This window comes from Aphelocoma coerulescens, chromosome 11 (assembly GCF_041296385.1).
Source record: "Aphelocoma coerulescens isolate FSJ_1873_10779 chromosome 11, UR_Acoe_1.0, whole genome shotgun sequence".
Classification (NCBI taxonomy): Eukaryota; Metazoa; Chordata; class Aves; order Passeriformes; family Corvidae; genus Aphelocoma; species Aphelocoma coerulescens.
In genome coordinates, this window is record NC_091025.1 from 9,128,067 (window position 1) to 9,145,105 (window position 17,039).

Sequence of the window (17,039 nt, forward strand, 5' to 3'; positions counted from 1 at the left end):
AAATACAGCTGCTAATGGAGGAATTTGGATTGAAGCTCCTGTGGGTTTTTTCATGTACAGTCTGTGCTTTTAGGTAACTCCGAGAAATGAGGTGGTGAGATTTGGAAACAGTTCTGGGGAGGGAGCGATCTGCAGAATCAGTCAGGAGTCAAGGGTTGGATCAAGGGCGTTCTGCATTAAGCACCTCTGCCTATGGCCCTTAGCAAGAGCCCCCAGTGCATTGACAGCATGTTACTAGATCATTCATAACTTCTGTGTCTAAGCACAGTAATTGGATTGATATTTTTAGTATTGCAATACATCTATGTTCATGCTTAGAACTCCCATCTTGGTCTTGTGGTGCTTCCTTATCTATAACATCTCTCTTCTTTCTGTTCTTTCTTCTGTTCTTCTCAAAATAGGAGTCCCTTAATTCTGTCCTTCTTACAGTTTTGTTTGTTTGTTTTCCTAATGGTAGAAGTTCCTCTCTCATCCTAAGTTACATTGGAATTTGTCTCTTGCTTTGTCTGCATTGGTTCTCCTGTTTAACTGTGCATGAATTTGACTTCGTGTAAAAAACCCAAACATGAAGCAACAAAAGGAAAAGTCTTAATTTATATTTGTAAGTCATAGGGTAAAAAGGTGAAAAGAAGATTTTGCAAGAAAGTCCTGGGATAAAAAATTTATAATGATTTCCGCTGTCTATATTTTGTTTTAGATTGTGATTTGGAGTCGCGGAGAATTCAGTCCTTCCACAATGGCAGAAAGGACAGATTTTACAAAATCACATATTTCACTGGCTGAATACAGCCCTGTCAATAAAACAGAAAGGACAGATCCAAGTGGAACACAGGATGGAGACCAAAATACATTGCAACTGAAGAAAGAAATTTCTTTAATAAATGGCATAAGCCTTATAGTAGGCAACATGATTGGTTCAGGTATCTTTGTCTCTCCCAAAGGAGTTCTCATCTACAGCAGATCTTATGGATTGTCTCTAATAATTTGGGCAATTGGAGGGATATTTTCAGTCTTTGGAGCTCTCTGCTATGCTGAACTTGGAACCACTATTACAAAGTCAGGAGCCAGCTATGCATATATCTTGGAGTCTTTTGGGAGCTTCATTGCTTTTATTCGTTTGTGGACCTCACTCCTAATTGTTGAGCCAACTAGTCAGGCAATTATTGCCATCACCTTTGCTAACTACATAGTTCAGCCTTTCTTCCCTTCTTGTGACCCTCCGTATTTGGCTTGTCGTCTCATAGCAGCTGCTTGTGAATGTAAGTATTTCTTGACATTTACTATGGTAAGTTTTTATCCAGGGTGGGTTTTATTAAAGCAAATCTTACCCACACTCAGAGTTGTTGCATACTGGATCTGCAATGGTTTGAGTTACAGTGGGGCAAAGAACAATTTCAGCACATCAGTACACAACACTTGCATGTGTTCAGTCAGTGAACAACCATTTCCTCATTTGGAAGCAGAACAAGGTCTTTAACTCTTCCAAGCTTACTCACCTGGCAAAAATGGGGGTAAAAATTGTTATCCCTTAGGAGAGGTATTTTAAATGAAACCTCAGGATACTCTTGGTGTGGTCTTAAGAACTATTGCAGAATGGCTCTTATGCTATAAATTCTGGTGTAATTTGATTTGCCGTAATTTCTCAGTGGTTACATGGTTCAGGTACTACTCTGGTTTCAAAAAATCATTCATTCAAGATTATGCTTGGGATTAACTGTATCATCAGTACAACAGGATGTGTGATAAAGCTGTTTTGAAAAGTGGAAATTTTGTGTGCACATAAAACACTGATGTAGCCAGCTCTGTTAGTCAATATAGAGAAACAGCTGCCCACAGTCAAACCAGGACTGTTCTGCTGTATCAAAAGAATGAAACTGTATGTTTGAACTGTGTGTGTGTCTGATTTAATTTTAGGTATTTTGTATTAAAAGTGTTTATATACATATTTTACATTTCCAGTAAACAGTGAAAACTGTATTTTAGCAAGTCTGTAGGACAATGCTTTGTGATGTACTGATCCATAACAGTGTGCTCTGAAGCCTGTCACATGTATTGACATGATTTTATACCAAAAAGCTTACACAGAACTTGGGCTCTTTTACTGCCAACAATGTGCTGCAAAAATATGTGCTGCTTCTAGCTGGTTCCTTTTTGATGCATCTGTTGGAAGAGCTCTCATGTTCCTTATTCAAGTTGTCAATATATAGGATACGAAATGGAAACGACAGAGCAGTAGTGTGTGCTTCAGACATTTGACCTCTGTAACTGGTTATGATGATTGCAGCTTCCCCTTCCATTTTTGTTATTGTTGTGAAAGCATTAACATGCTGGTTGGGGTCCAGGCAGGGGGAAAGATAATCACAGATCTGTCAGTTTAATCGGTTCTGTTCCCTCCTTCCTTCCAAATGAGTGAAGGGCCTGTAATGTCATGTTCACATTCCTTAAACAGATACTGTCCTAAGATATCCTGGCACAAATTCAAGAGTGTGGGAGAATCTGCTCTTCCATTTAAGGTATCCCCTCACTCTGAGAGCAGTTAGCCCTTATAAAAAGGAGTTTATTAAAAAGCAAGAGATTAAGACAAAGCAATTAAATTAAAATTATTATATAGTAGGTATAGAAAGACAGTGTGATGTCCTTTATGTTTGCTGCTAATAAGGGGAATTAACAACTCTTTTTTTAGTGGAGACACGTGACAGCAGGATCACTCTCAGGCAGGCAGAACAATTTACTTTAACAGTCTGTTTTATGGTTTAAATGCTTGTTCTGCCCTGCTCTAAGTGTCAGTGCTAAGACTCACCCCTGCTCTACAACTTCATTTAGCTGTTAAAGCTTAGACTTCTCCCTGTCCTGCAGGGCTGATGTTGTTTTTCACATCCCTAGCTCTGGATATGATTAATCCCATAAGAATGAAGCTGCTGGGAGTGAAAGCCTGCACATTGGTTAGGCACAGATTGTATGTGAGAATGGGTGGGTTTGTTGTGGGGTTTACTTTTAGTTTTGTTTCTTGCGTTTTTTTAATTGTAGTAGTAGCAATACTAGAGCTAGTGTGAGAACAGTCTGTGTTATACAGCATTACTTTGACAATTGTTTTGGCAGTGGGGTGTCATCTGGTTCCACAGAACTAAACTTGACAGTTCTCAGAAACTTTTAAGTGGCTAAACAATAATTAAGTTGAAGAAAACAGAGTAATTTTAGTGAAAGAAAGAGAGGACATGTGGCTTATTCAGAATATTGATTATCTTTCTCTTTTTTTTTTCCTCATAAGGTATCAGAGTATCATTTCGTCTGAAGTAGAGACCAAGCCCTAACTTATTGATAATAATTCATCCCAATGAAAGTTGCTTTTAAAAAAAATGGCTGAAATAAACCCAGTGAGCAAGTACTCCAATCACTAATATTGAAGAGCAGAGACTGAGCAGAGTGTTTTATTCCTGAGGTCTCTGTGGGAGCTGCAGCAGTCCTGACTTTTGAAATTTGATACAACTGGGGTTTTTTTCCCCCCTCATCTTGCCAAGCTCACTTGAACCTCGTTCAGCTTGGCCAGACTGTCTAACATACTAATGCCATACTTGTCAGATCACTACCTTTCTTTTGTTACCTTTTAAAAGTTATTGTTTTCAATTTGGTAACTCTGCTTAGGTAAATTTTTATCTTAATAGTATCACGGTGTTCTTGGATTATGGGAAAGAAAATAATATATCGCATCTTTTTATTTAATTTTGATTTACTACTACCTTACTCCTGAAACAATCAAGTTTCGTTTTTATTTATATGCATATTTAAAAGACGCAGTACAAGGAGACTCTGTAGAGATAAAAAGTACAGTAGTATATAAACACTTTTTCACCAGCTAGAGAGAAACTGAGATTTGGGGGAAATATTGTTTCCAATACAGAAGTTTCAATAATATAGTGATAATCTGGTTTAAAAAAATACGTACTGAATTAGGATCTGTTAAGTAAAGAATACTGAAGATACTGAACCCTATTCAATATACAGCCCTTGAGTTCAGGCAGAGGTTGTCTGACTCTCCACTTCAGAAAAAGATAATGAATGCAAAAGCAAAATGTTGAGAGTCATGAGAACTGTCTTGGGGAAGTTGATCACATGAGTAAGTTTAGTCAGCAGCTACAAAATGTTTGTGAGATCAGAAAGTCTCATTTCAAGTTGCATTGCAATCTTGTGAAATAGGTCTGACTCTCTAATTTATTTTGGATAGAGGGCTAAATACACTCAGAATACTCATTACTTCCTACCAGTTTGTAAAAATCCAGACTACTGTTGTATTAGCTGTAAAGCATATGCTCTTTAGAACCACAGAATGGTTTAGGTTGGAAGGGACCTTGAAGATCATCTTGTACCAACCCCTGCCATGGGTGGGGACACCTTCCACTAGACCAGATTGCTGCAAACCCCATCTAACCTGGCCTTGAGCACTTCCAGGAATGGGGCACCCCCAGCTTCTCTGGGCAACCTGTGCCAGTGCTTCATGACCCTCACATAGAAGGATTTCTTAATGACACCTAATCTAATCTAATCTAATCTACCTTCTTTCCAGTTAAAGCCATTAACCCTTGTCCTGTCAGTACGTGCCCTTGTAAAATCAATCTATTCTCCATAATACAGTTCAGTAGAACTGGAAAAGAGTTTTGAATCACCTGTAATCATACTTAGCATTGCAGCTACTCCATGGATGTTGAACTCATCCTCAGCCTAACAAGGAAGCATAAGAAAAGCTGTTCAAGCATTCTTTTGTTTGCCCAAAGGAATTTCTAGATAATCTTTCACTTACTGGAGCAATATTGCTACACTGAAATGAATTATTTCATGTAGCAGTTCCTTTAGTTTTAGGGTAGTTCCAGAGTGCAGCTGATGAGGGGTAACGTTAGGAAAGTGGGCATGTAATCAGAGAGCAGGAAGGTCTTTCCTTCCGTCTGTTGAAACAGTGTGTTTAGAACATCTGTTTCCTCCTGTTTTGTTGGAATCAGTGTGTTTTCAGTACTTGTGTATTTGGCTTAGTTTAACCTAAGTATTAGTATAACAAGTAAGTGCATATTTAGATTACAATTAAAAGCTTTGAAAAGTGAATTAAACTGAGCATTGTTCAAATAGTCTTTTAATTTTTCTTTTCTTTTCCTCCCCTAGGTCTTCTAACATTTATAAATTGTGCCTATGTTAAGTGGGGTACACGTGTGCAGGATGTATTTACTTACGCTAAAGTGCTTGCTCTTATTGCCATCATCGTCACCGGACTTGTTAAAATATGCCAGGGTAAGCTTGTAAAATTAAAGCAAAGGTTTGTGTTTATCAGTTAAACTGAGTGACTGGTCTAAAGACTGTAAACTACCCCTGTATGTTTTATGAAAAGCCTCAGTAAAAAAAGCATAATACAGCCACTTCGAAAATACCAATAATACCAATGTTAGACATTATCATGAAACTGTCATGAGATATCTATTCAATCTCAGTTGACTTTGAACTTGGTTAAAGAAGGTAATTGATTGCTCAGCAATGTTGTGTAATTTACAGCCTGCAGTACAGAATAATAGAGGAAATGAAAACAGCAATATACAGAGACAGTGGCAGTGGAGAAAGTTATAAATTTCTCTAAGGAGCATGCTACTTTACAGTGAGATCAACTGAATATTTTTTTTTACAAAATGAATCTCCAATCTGAAAGTGTCTGAACTTAAAGCACAAATAGATTTCTAAGAATATGTAGGTAGATTTGTGAAACTACAGCTCTGTTTTTGCTCAAAGCCTGAGTTCTGTTAAAGCTGTTGAGAATTAGAATGTGTGTGTGTTGGGCGGTGTGCCTTCAGGTTAGGAGAAATTCTGAATTTAGTTTTATTTTTAGCCCTTCTTTTGGGAAGAGTTTGTTGGTGTGTTAGCTTAAGAAAAGTATCCTGCTTTCAAAGCTGCCATAAAGATCTGTCTTTCCCTGGCAATCTGACAATTTATGTCCTTTGCTCTAACTGGTTATTGTTGAAAGTTCATGAACAAGATAACTACTATGAAACAAAAATATGCATATGTGAGCACCAGGTTTAATCCTTAACACATCAGCCCATCCCTTGTTTCGTAGATACTGAGCTTGTTCACATCTAATTTCCTTGACATTGTCTCCTTTTTATGTTCCTAACTCAGCAGTTACTCCACCTATGTCTGTGCCAAGGGAGTAGCAACGTCTGATTGCGATAAAAAGTAGGGAAGAGAAATAAGTAAAGATATTTTAGAGGCCTCAAATACTACCCTGGCCAGTTTTAATGGAGTCTAAACACTTCAGGATGCATACTACAGAGCATGTTTTGGAGTTAGACAGTAACTTGCCTTTCTGTTTTTGGCAGTTTTGTGTGTGAGTCTGAATATATAAACTGTGATTGATGAGCTTGTCTTGACTTGCCTAAAGTCAAAAGATGGCACAAGTTTTCACAAATACTGGTCCAAAAAACATACATACACTTTTAGCTTGGGAAAATTTTGTCTTAACAGTAGTACTTTATGCTCCATTATTTTTTCTCAGTTGTGTATTTTTAATAGCAAAACCTCAAACATCCATGTAGGTGTTTTTGTGGGGGTTTCTTGTCATAGTTGTCTAAAATCACTTGTAATCTTTGTTTTCTGCATAGGCTAAATGTTTGAAAATTTAAAAGGATTTAGAAGAATAGAGTGGGTTATTTTCTAAATATATATGTTATAAACCCCCACCCTTAAACTGAGTACTGTCATTGCCAATTGTTCATAACTTAGTTGGAACTTAATGTTCCTGAACTTCTTGTGCCACTGTGGACAAACCAGGTGTTCAATTTTAAAGCAGTATCATACACACCCAATAATTTTTAGTAGTTTTGAATGCCATGCTTATTCTCATGGCTAAAACACAGAGTAGAATTGGAAGAAAAGGTCTTAATAAGCAGATTTGAAGGAATTAGCGTTTCTGCGGTGTTTTTGCAATTGTGTGCCACATTGAAAAACATTACTTACTGTATTTTTTTATCCTGTCCTTCATTGCATCTCTTCCACACAGGACATATATGGCACTTTAAGAACGCTTTTGAGGGATCCTCCTTTGATATTGGAGACATCTCCCTTGCGTTATATTCTGCCTTGTTTTCTTACTCTGGTTGGGATACGCTCAATTATGTAACAGAAGAAATCAAAAACCCAGAAAGGTAAATGATCTGAGCTTTCTAAATGTGGATATTTCCCAAGTTGCTGGGTTTGTGGATGTTATTCACTAATAAATTCTGAGCTTACACAGAAATGAGTAGAACTGCTCTGCTGGTGAGGCTGTGTATGGCCACTAGCAAAGATTTACTAAACTCCATTAAAAATGAAAAAGAGAGAAAAACATAAGAATAAATAAGTGTAGATGATTGCAGGATGCTGTATTCCATGCTAGGTAAGCTTTCAGTTCAAGATGTTGTTACTATTTATTATAATAGGTGTCAGTGTTGCAGTGGAACAGGTACCTAAGTGTTGTCTGTGTTTACCTGTGCAATCATTCTGATTTCATATTTAAGAATGTTAATCTTTTCCATGAATTTATGCTCTAAAATGTGACTGGCTAATCTTGCTCAGTTGTGAGTCTGTAAGCAGACACCTTTATGTTAGAATAGACCCCCCTTTGATAATTTTTACATCCTGTTATGAGCAACAGCTCAGATTGCTATAGCTGAATGATAAAGAATGAATGAGTTTTTTTTTTTTTTAGTTCTCCCAACTGATTCTGACTTTTGCAGTTTATTTTCTTCTATGTTGGATGTTGAGTTTTATGCTGAGTGTTTATCTAACCAGGAAAGTTATCTATTAAAAAGATAAAATAGTGGATAAGTATTTTAACTCTAAAAGTAGCTATTTTTAGTCAGATTGAATTCCAGATTGACAGTTTGTTTCTTCAAATCCTCTTTTAAAGATTTGATAAACATATTCAGAATACATACATTTTGTATTTTCATCAGTCATTTGGTCTTTCAAATTGTGGGTTTTTTCTGCTAAAAACTCCTTTTTTAGAGTATTGTTGCAGTGCCTTTTCTTCTTTTTAAAGTTAGTGTATTGTTCTCTGTTATCAGTTTGATAGCTGTTCTATTAGATGTATAATTTTGAAAAACAATTTTTCTCCCAGGATATTTAGCTGATGAAAATTTCTTCATAGTCATTTGCTCTATATAGGCATCAGTGCCTAATACAAGCTTCGTTCTTGATAGAATGGTAGCTGGTAAAGTGAACTTCATATTTCAGCTTTCTGCATTGACAGTTCTTGGGAATAATGAGGTATTCCATAATTCTACAAAATTACTACAAGAATTATATATTTTTCATGTTCACTTGATTGGTAGTGCCTTCACGCTTGTCCACCCAAAAGTTGAAATCCACAAATTACATTTGACATTAAAGCCAAGGTACTTGGCTTCATTAATCTTGGATGATGCAAAGTCCTTAAAATGCTATTTCAGATTTTTGTTACATTGTGTAATATTTCTGAATTAAATTCACAGTTTTCTGCTTCTCTTTCTTCTCTGTGCTGGGATTCTCGGGTCTCTTACTATGAGTGTGCAACCTGGAAGAAGAGTCAGAGCTCCCAGTTACTAATTTACTGATTTATATGGAGGATTGTGGGGTATGTTTGTTTCTCTGCTTCCATGGCAGCAGACAGACACAGCTGGACTTCTGGGCCTCAGGAAGTTTTTGAGGGAACTTTCAATGTTTTAGTCAGACTGGTAATTTTTATGCTTTGGGGTTTTGTTGTCTGGAGGCTTTTTTGTTGTTGTTATTGAAAGCAATGTTCATGGCAAATGCACATCAATGTCACCCTGCTCTGTTTGATTTCAAGCTGGGCAAACGTGAGAGTAACACTCTCAGTTCTGCTTCCCCTTTTGAAACATTTGAATATTCCTGTGAGGTTTGAGGAAAGAATCAGGCTGAGAAAAGCCAAAGCCTAAAATTAAAAATCTGTTTCTACTCTGTAGTTTCTTTCTGTGGAGCTGCACACTTAGGACTGTGAGTTTATCTCACAGTTAAGCCTTATCTGCTTACATCTAAAGGTTAGCACTGTTTTCCTGTTACTCTTGACTTTTTTTTGTGCAGCTTTCTAGACATGTGTTGCTAGTAAGCTACACCACATGCTGGGGCTCACAGCTGTTCAGCAATTTTAGATCTGCATCTCTGTTGTGCAGCTCAGTTAGCTTGTTCTCTGCAGTGGTGAGTGCAGATGAGAAGAACAGGGGTTTGGTTTAATAGATCTCCCTGCACCAGTTCTAGGAACCCTCTTTGGGTTCTAGTTGTGGTGATTAACACAGACAGTAGGAAATCATTTAAAGCACGTAAGTTTGAAGGCTGTTATTACAGATCTGGAAACCTTGAAGTTAGAGTATTTGAAGAGCGATTGCATAGAATCCCTTTTTACACATAATTTAGGTTATAAGTTACTATAAAAATCAGATTTTTTCCCAGTCTTCTATATTAGAATTTCTAGTTATAAAAGAAACCAAACTCTGGTTCCAGAGATACCTTTTTTTGAAATCTTTATTTTGGCTTCATAACTTTTCTGTCTACTGTAAAGGATACAAATAAATAACTGTAATCTGTTACTACTAATGGATATTTTTTTTTTCCCCTGCAGTTATGGGTTGTGGAGTTTTGGTTGTTTTTGTCTTACAGGAACTTGCCCCTGGCTATTGCAGTATCTATGCCAATTGTGACAGTTATCTATATTATGACCAATATAGCTTACTATACAGTGCTGGATGCTCAAGCTGTTCTCGCTAGTGATGCTGTGGCAGTGGTAAGTTGACCAAGTGTTACGAGTGTTTGAGATTGCTTACAAAATCATTGGTAAGGGTATGAGCAAAAACCAGACTCAGTGTTAAGCGACAGCACAACAAAGTTCATATGCATGATTCACTGTACTACTTCTAGGACAGTTAAGGCACACCAAGGAAAAACAAGCAACAATAAAACCAAATACAATCCAGGCAATCAAAACAGAAATTAACTGAGAGCTGCCTAGGTGTATATGTGTGTGTGTGTGTGTGACAAAAGGATAGCAAGAACAAGGAAAAAAGGAATGCAGCCTAAAAGCTTAACAACACTCAGACACAACGGTATTTTAACTTATGCCTACCTTAACCTTATGTTATAGCTTAACGTTTACAATTTAACAAATGAGTAATGCTTAGCAGCACTTACCCTAATTTACGACTTCTAAGTTGAACTTAGCAACTTAACAAAAGAACAACACTAAGAAGCATTTAACTTAGCTTATAACTGTAACTTAACCTTATTTACAGGCCTAACTTACTGAGATATCTAAGGCACTTAAACATCTAAGAAAGCCTTATTTCTCCCAGATTTGCTATAGCATATATGCACGTTTATGCAGCCTGACAGAAGACTCAGTGCAAACAAGGTACCTGTGAAAAATTCCCCTCAGAGGGCAGTGAAATACTCACTTTGGACGCCTTTGCATCTCCCCAGTGGGTGAAGGGTCAGGCCTCGAGGAGCGAGGTATCAGCCCAGGACTCACTGTTGGCTGATCCTCCAGTTATAGCAAATGTGAGAGTTGGCTGGCTCTGAGAGGCCCTGCTCAGAGGGAGCTGCTCATCGCAGCCTGCTGCGGTTCCAGGAGAGCTCCAAGGGTCTCCTTCTGAACTGCTGTTTGTAGGGTCACAGGAGAGTGGGCTTTAGTCATAACAATGTTTGGGGTGGCACTTTCCTTGATGGTGTGAGAACAGGAATGTTGTGCTGTTCTGGCAAGAAAAATATTTTCCAAGGCTGTTCGTAAGGAGAGCAGGAGCTTGTTAGACAGCTGCCCTGGGAGCAGATGGTGTTTCTGATAAGCTCGGGAAGACCTGAGCCCAGGTGCTGTTTTTCAAGACTGAGGCCTACGGAGCATTTCTCAGATCACGGTGCCTCCTGGAAAGGAGGAGGGGGGAATGCACCACCACATCAAGTGGCATTTTGCTACATTATTGACTTTGCACCTTCTAGGGATGCATTTCATTTCAAGGGATGACACAGGAAAAATCCCTAGTTTATTTTAATACTTAACACAGGAGGACAGAACAACTCATCATAAATATTTTAATCTCAAGTAGCAAAGCAGTTAATGAAATCATGTCTAATAATAATAGATTACCAGATCTATTAAAATGAGCACAGATGCATCTTGTTACTGTACTTTGCAAAGTCACTAATTAGACTTGTGCACTTCCAGCTAATTGTAAATTAAGACTCCTGAGTACATGGTTGTGTTCCTTTGTGCTGTAGTATTCCAAACATGGAGCACGGTTCCTCTGAGCTGATGGTTGGTGCAAAGCCTATCTGTAAATGGATGTGGCAGCTCAGCCATGACAAAGTTCAGCTTTGTATCTCCTCTTCAGTAACTTATACCACTGTCTTCCCAACACTGTATTCATTCCAAAAACTTTTAACATTTTGAAATTTATTATTTTTGTGTATGGAAGGAAGTTTGGATCCAGTTAAAAGATCTAAACTTCTTAAAGTAAAAGCTGGTAGAAACATGTTCTGTACTTAAGCTAATAATGAAACAAAAGTAAAGGGTTGCGTTTTTCTTTTGCCCTGTAACTAGTGAATTAATTGGATTGTTCTGGGTACTTCATGTCCTTTAAAGCTGAAACTTGGGAAAATTTAATCTTTTTGGCTATTTAAATCAAAGGAAAAGAAAGAATGCCTTGCCTCCCTTTTAGATTCCCAATTGGCTTCTAAAATATAAGTAGTTAGACAACGAACAGAGAGTTTTAAATACATCAAAATGAAGGAAGTATTTTCTCTGTTCCCACAGAGGATTACTGGGATTAAAAACCAGCTTAGTAAACCAGAAAACTCTTGTTTCAGATATATGGGCAAATGGTCCTGCAAAAGCACTGACTTAACTTTATTTCAGACTGCAGAAATATTTGTATTTAGTGTAAGATTTCAAAGTAGTTTATGGTAAATGTGGGCTGTAACTTGTTATTTCAAATTAATTATACAAATGTTTATTTCAGAATGTATTGAAAGTAAATAATAATTCTTTACCTTTTTTTAACAGGCATACACAAATACAGAATTGTCATGAAATGTATTGGGAAAAACTTCCTAAAACATCTCAGAATGAGACAAAACAAGGATAGAAAATACTAGGCTTTGAATAAACATATGCTAAGGGGTAATTTATTTCTATTGTGGGCTGTAGTATCCCATATAAAGTACCTTCCAGTGACTGATAATGGAATTATTAATACTTGCCTGGTAGTTACTTAATCCAGACAAATCTAAAAGCCAATACAGAGTCCCCTGTCTGTCCTGATTTCTGTAAAGCAACACAGGTTTTTCCCTAACAAAATCTGGAAAATAAACTCCTTTGACAGCAGTGAAATTCTCCAATCCAGCCAATCCTCTAGGAGCATTCTGTGCTTGCTCTACTGCTCCTGCCCCTTGTCCTCACAAAGGTTTATACAGCTGGATGGTGAATGGGATCAGGGAAAGTGGCCCAGCCTGGGAGACTGGGACACTGATTCCCTGGGGGCCTGCCCAGTCCATGCTCCTGAACACAGAAAGTGACAGCATTGCAGCAGCAATTGGTGGCTGGATAAAGGAGGGCTGGTGAATGCCTGAACCTTACTGCACGTGTGAAACCCAGGCCTAAATTTTTATGATTTTATATATACTTCATTTAGTTGTTCTTTGAGATCAGTTTTTTACCAAGAGTATGTATTTATCCTTGAGTCCATGTATACATTTATGTATATATACGTGCAACTTTCCATGAAATTGTAATACTCAGAACGGGACAGATCAGGTTTTCCTCTCTACTGTAGGATGTATCTGAACATGGAGGACAAAAAAGGAAGACTTAAAAATGATGTAAAGTCCTTAGTCAGTCTAATCACATGCAGAGATACTGAGTGACCAGGAAAAGAATGTAAAAATATGTTTGTGAGTTCCAAAGTTATTTTAGATGTTTTATTTGTTGGGCTAATTTTAATGGAACTCGAAGAATGTCAGAGATTTTTGGAAATCTAAACATATAAGTTTTCACTCTATCTCAGGTTTGTCAAATACCTGAATTTAAAAGCCGAACTCATGTTCTATCTAAAGGATTTTTTGCTGAGATGTCTCATCAGCTGGCAAACAATGCTTTTCTGATTGCTACTATTTCCATCCCTTTTAGAATGATTAGGTGAAAGTGCAGCTGAAGTTTAATACTTAATACATGAGCTATTGAAGATTCCTTCTCACTGATGTGAACAATTGCCCAGTTTTATGAAACAGACTTTAAACTTGATCTACTAAGACATTAGCAAATAGTGTGGGCCTCTGGAAGGATGTCTCTAGAATGGAGGAGTTGACACTGAGGACCTGACTCGTGCATGACATGTACTTTGCACTACTCTGTGTGGTTGGGTCACAGTGGGGAGTGCAGCACGTGTGCTCTTGTAGTTAATCTTCTAATTTAGCCTGTTCTTAAAGGGGAGCTCCTTTTAGTACTGAAGCTAAACAATGTGAACCAAAAAGCAGTAAGTGGCAGTAATTTGGAGAATTGCTTCAAAAGTGCACTTGCAGTTCAAATTCAAATACTTAATTCAGGGGGAGGGGGAAGAGCTAGTGGCTGTATTTGAAAACCCTCCTATCATATGAAAATGTAAAAATCTTTATGGTGAAATTTCTCTGGGTGGTGGAAGAGAGTTTTATCCTCAATGGAATCTTTAAGAGGACTTAGGGCATTGTATTCTGGGGATGAATGAAAAAAGGAGGTGAGAATTAAGCTATTGAAAAAAATTAATCTGATGAAAATGAGCCACTTTCACCTGCTCACATATTCTACACATGATACAAGACACAGATTACTTATTGCCTTTTATGTAGTTGGTGAAAGTTGATGTAGGGCGAAAATTATATTAATGAATTTTTGAAGAAACATGCTAGTAATATTGCTGCATTTTAGTCTTTGGTGTAGTCAAGCAGCAGTTACATTTAATCTTCTTTGTTGCTCCCTTGGGAGGGAATGGAGTATTTTTCTGCTATTCTTTTCAGGGAAGAGGCTTTGAGCTGTAAAGGGGTGGGGTGAAGGTATTTCCAGCTTCTGAATGGACTAAAAGTTCTGAGGAAAGGAAGTATGAGTGTATCTTTCCACGTCACCTTGTGTGTGTACTGTTTTTCTTGGTGGCTGTGAGGCAAAAGAAATCATACCAAGGGATTGTATAGGGAAAAACATGATAAAATGTCCTTCTTTTACATCATAATTGCCTTCATTGTAGTACAGTCCCAGTGTTGGGCTAAGACACTGAAGTTTTAAAGTTTTTTTGTTGAAGAAATTCAAGTGGTACAGCAACAGCTCACTTAAAAGTTCTGAAAATGCTCTTCAGATGACTGCTGATCATCTCAAATCACTCTTTCAATGATTCCTGTCAGAGTTTTACAGTTGACTTCTGTTTTACCTCCTTATGCAAACCAACACAGCCTTTACTGTTAAGTGTTACGCATATGAAAGTTACTCCATAGCACAAAAACAAATAAATAAGAGCAAACATTTTATCTCACCTGTCACTGAACAACACTTTGTTCGTTGTTTGAGACTACAGTTGTGGTTTTTTGTTTGTGAAGAAGGCAGCTGGCTCCACAAGCACTTTCTGGGTTGTTTTATCTCCTAACAGGAAACATATTGGCTGCCAGTGCACAGCTCATTACCTGCTTCCTGTGTTTGGTCATGTCTGTGGGTTTTGATTGAGTTCATACGATAGCTGATATTTGTCAGCTTGCTTCTTTTACTTGGAAGAGCTAAAAATGCTTGAAGCAAATAGTTGTTTGTCCTGCATAGCCAGCTGTCATCTTTCTTGGAACTGTACAACTTTGTCAGTAAACTGGGGATAAAGAGGACGACTTCAGTTGCATCTTTGAATATCATCTATTGAGTCCAGTGTAGATCAATCAATTCACCCTCTCTCGTATTCGAGAGCAGGCTTGCTTTGCTTTGCCATGCTCCCTCAACGAGCTGGAATGTGGGAGGCTGTGTGTTTTAGCTGTTTCATTCTTCTTTGGTGTATAGTTTAATAAATGTTGAGTTACTTTTTTCTAACTGAATTCAGGCTGAATTTTAAAAATTTTTATTAGACCTTTTGGATATTACTTCTCTTCCTTCATTGACTTCACTGGCTTCTTTTTCTGAAGAGGAAAATCCGCTTGTCCTTAGCCATCAATGTCATGTTCCTCCTTTGCTTGCACTGGCACTTCTCCAGTAAGGTTTCTTTGGATGAAGTGCACATTCCATACCTTACAACTGAAGAACTCTTCGTTAGGGGCAAGCAGTTGCTTTTAGAGGGGAGCTGTGTAGTAAGCTATGTGCCTTCTTTCTTGGAGCTAGCTGTAATTCACTGCCAATGCAGCACTCCCAATGCCAGTTACATGGAAGTTCTCTGGCTTTGGAATACAAGCTGAAAAGCTGAGCTGAACTTGAAAGAGTGCTGTGTAATATTTGCAATATGAGATAGGTAAGAGACTTGGAAAACACTGAACCCTTGTTCTACAGCTAGCTGTTAGAGATGCTAAGAACAGGATAAACACCTGAGGTTTAGATCAAATATCTTCAGTACTTCCATGAGAATATAAATGGAACTGTTTTACTGTTGCAGCTGACATCAGAAATTTTACTGTGGACTGGACAGAAGAGACATCTTACATGCAAGTAGGAATGCAATATATTAATGCAGCAGAGTAGTGCTGGTTCTCTTACCATAAAATTGTATTTAGTGACCTAAAAATGAAGCGGGAATTTTGTGCTGGACCTTGCACTGCACTGGTACCTTTTTCTCTGAGTAAAGGTGTTGCCGGTAATACACGGAGAGCATTATGTCTGTTTTAGTAGAATCGATCAACAGCATGGTAATTGAAACAAGAATTACAGGAAACACTAACATTTAAATTGTTTTCTTTTGCACCTTTACCATTTTCTGGGTTTGATTGAGGTGCACTCTTTCTTTTCTTTAATATATGTGCCATTAAATCTAATTTGGTCAATGAGGAGAGATGTCATACAGTGTCCTGACAATGTAATCTATGGCAGTGGGAGAAAACTTCTGCTCAGGGTCTTTTTTTGCATGTGCAGCTTCCTGATTGCCATAAATCAGAGTTTGTTTCTGTTAACAAATAGCACCTTGGAGACCTCAGAAGCTCAAAATTAAGAAAACACACTGTAGTTCTGACTGCCAGATCTTCCTGTGATGTGTGAACGTATTTACACTTTGCCTCAAGAGAAATGTCAAAGCAGAATTAATTGTGTTTCCAAAACACTAGTCAGATTGCTCATATATATATTAATCCCCTTACTGCTCTGTATGATTTTCAGGGTAAGCATGTTACAGAACTGAGCCTGGAAAAGCTCCTGGGCAATAGGATCTTGAAAAGAGTTACATGAAGAGGCTCCGTAGATGCCTTTTAAACTCTCCTAATAGAAATGCATCATAAGCTTTGGGTATTTTTTGGTGTTTCTTACTCATGTTAGGCTACACATTCTCTTTGCTACACATATCCCTCCAATCAATACTGTTTGGTGCTTTGCCAGCCCAGCATGTGCTTGTAGCTCCATACGCTCTCAGTGTAATCTGACATTTCTTGTGTGCCTCTAAGTGCACTTCTTGTGTGCAGCTCAAGTGTGATGAAGCAGTTCTCATCTTGTGATTTGTAACATAAATGTGGGTCTTGCTGCTCATCTGTGTGCCTGAATTACTGAGTGTGAGGCAGTATTTTGTTGTGGCAGCTCTTGATGCGGGGGATTTCTGCTGCTTTTAGTTCAACCTGTTTGTATAGAACTGTTGTTTGGACCTTTAAAAGGACAAAAAAGTGTTCTTGCAAACCATTCACAAGTTTCCAGCTGATGATCACGAGATCAAACTAACCCAGAACAAAAATAAAATTTAATCAGTCATTCATGCCTTGAAACAAAGCTGTAATTCAGATTTTGACCGTTCTTCTGGGAGTAATGTAACATTTTAGTCATGATGCAATAAGGGCAGTTCAGCTGAGAAGTGCACAGCTGG

General features: G+C 37.8%; 1 protein-coding gene across 6 annotated transcripts in view; it reads left to right on the forward strand.

Annotated features, from left to right (window-relative positions):
* The window catches only part of SLC7A6 (solute carrier family 7 member 6), a 33,291-nt gene that overhangs the window by 6,142 nt on the left and 10,110 nt on the right, over nt 1-17,039 (forward strand). For all 6 annotated transcript variants that reach the window (XM_069027172.1, XM_069027171.1, XM_069027175.1 and 3 more), the window contains exons 2-5: nt 698-1,259; nt 5,149-5,274; nt 7,031-7,175; nt 9,664-9,787. In XM_069027172.1, the coding sequence (XP_068883273.1) occupies nt 737-1,259; nt 5,149-5,274; nt 7,031-7,175; nt 9,664-9,787 (918 nt within the window). In that variant the 5' untranslated portion in view covers nt 698-736. The remainder of the gene's footprint in view (nt 1-697; nt 1,260-5,148; nt 5,275-7,030; nt 7,176-9,663; nt 9,788-17,039) is intronic.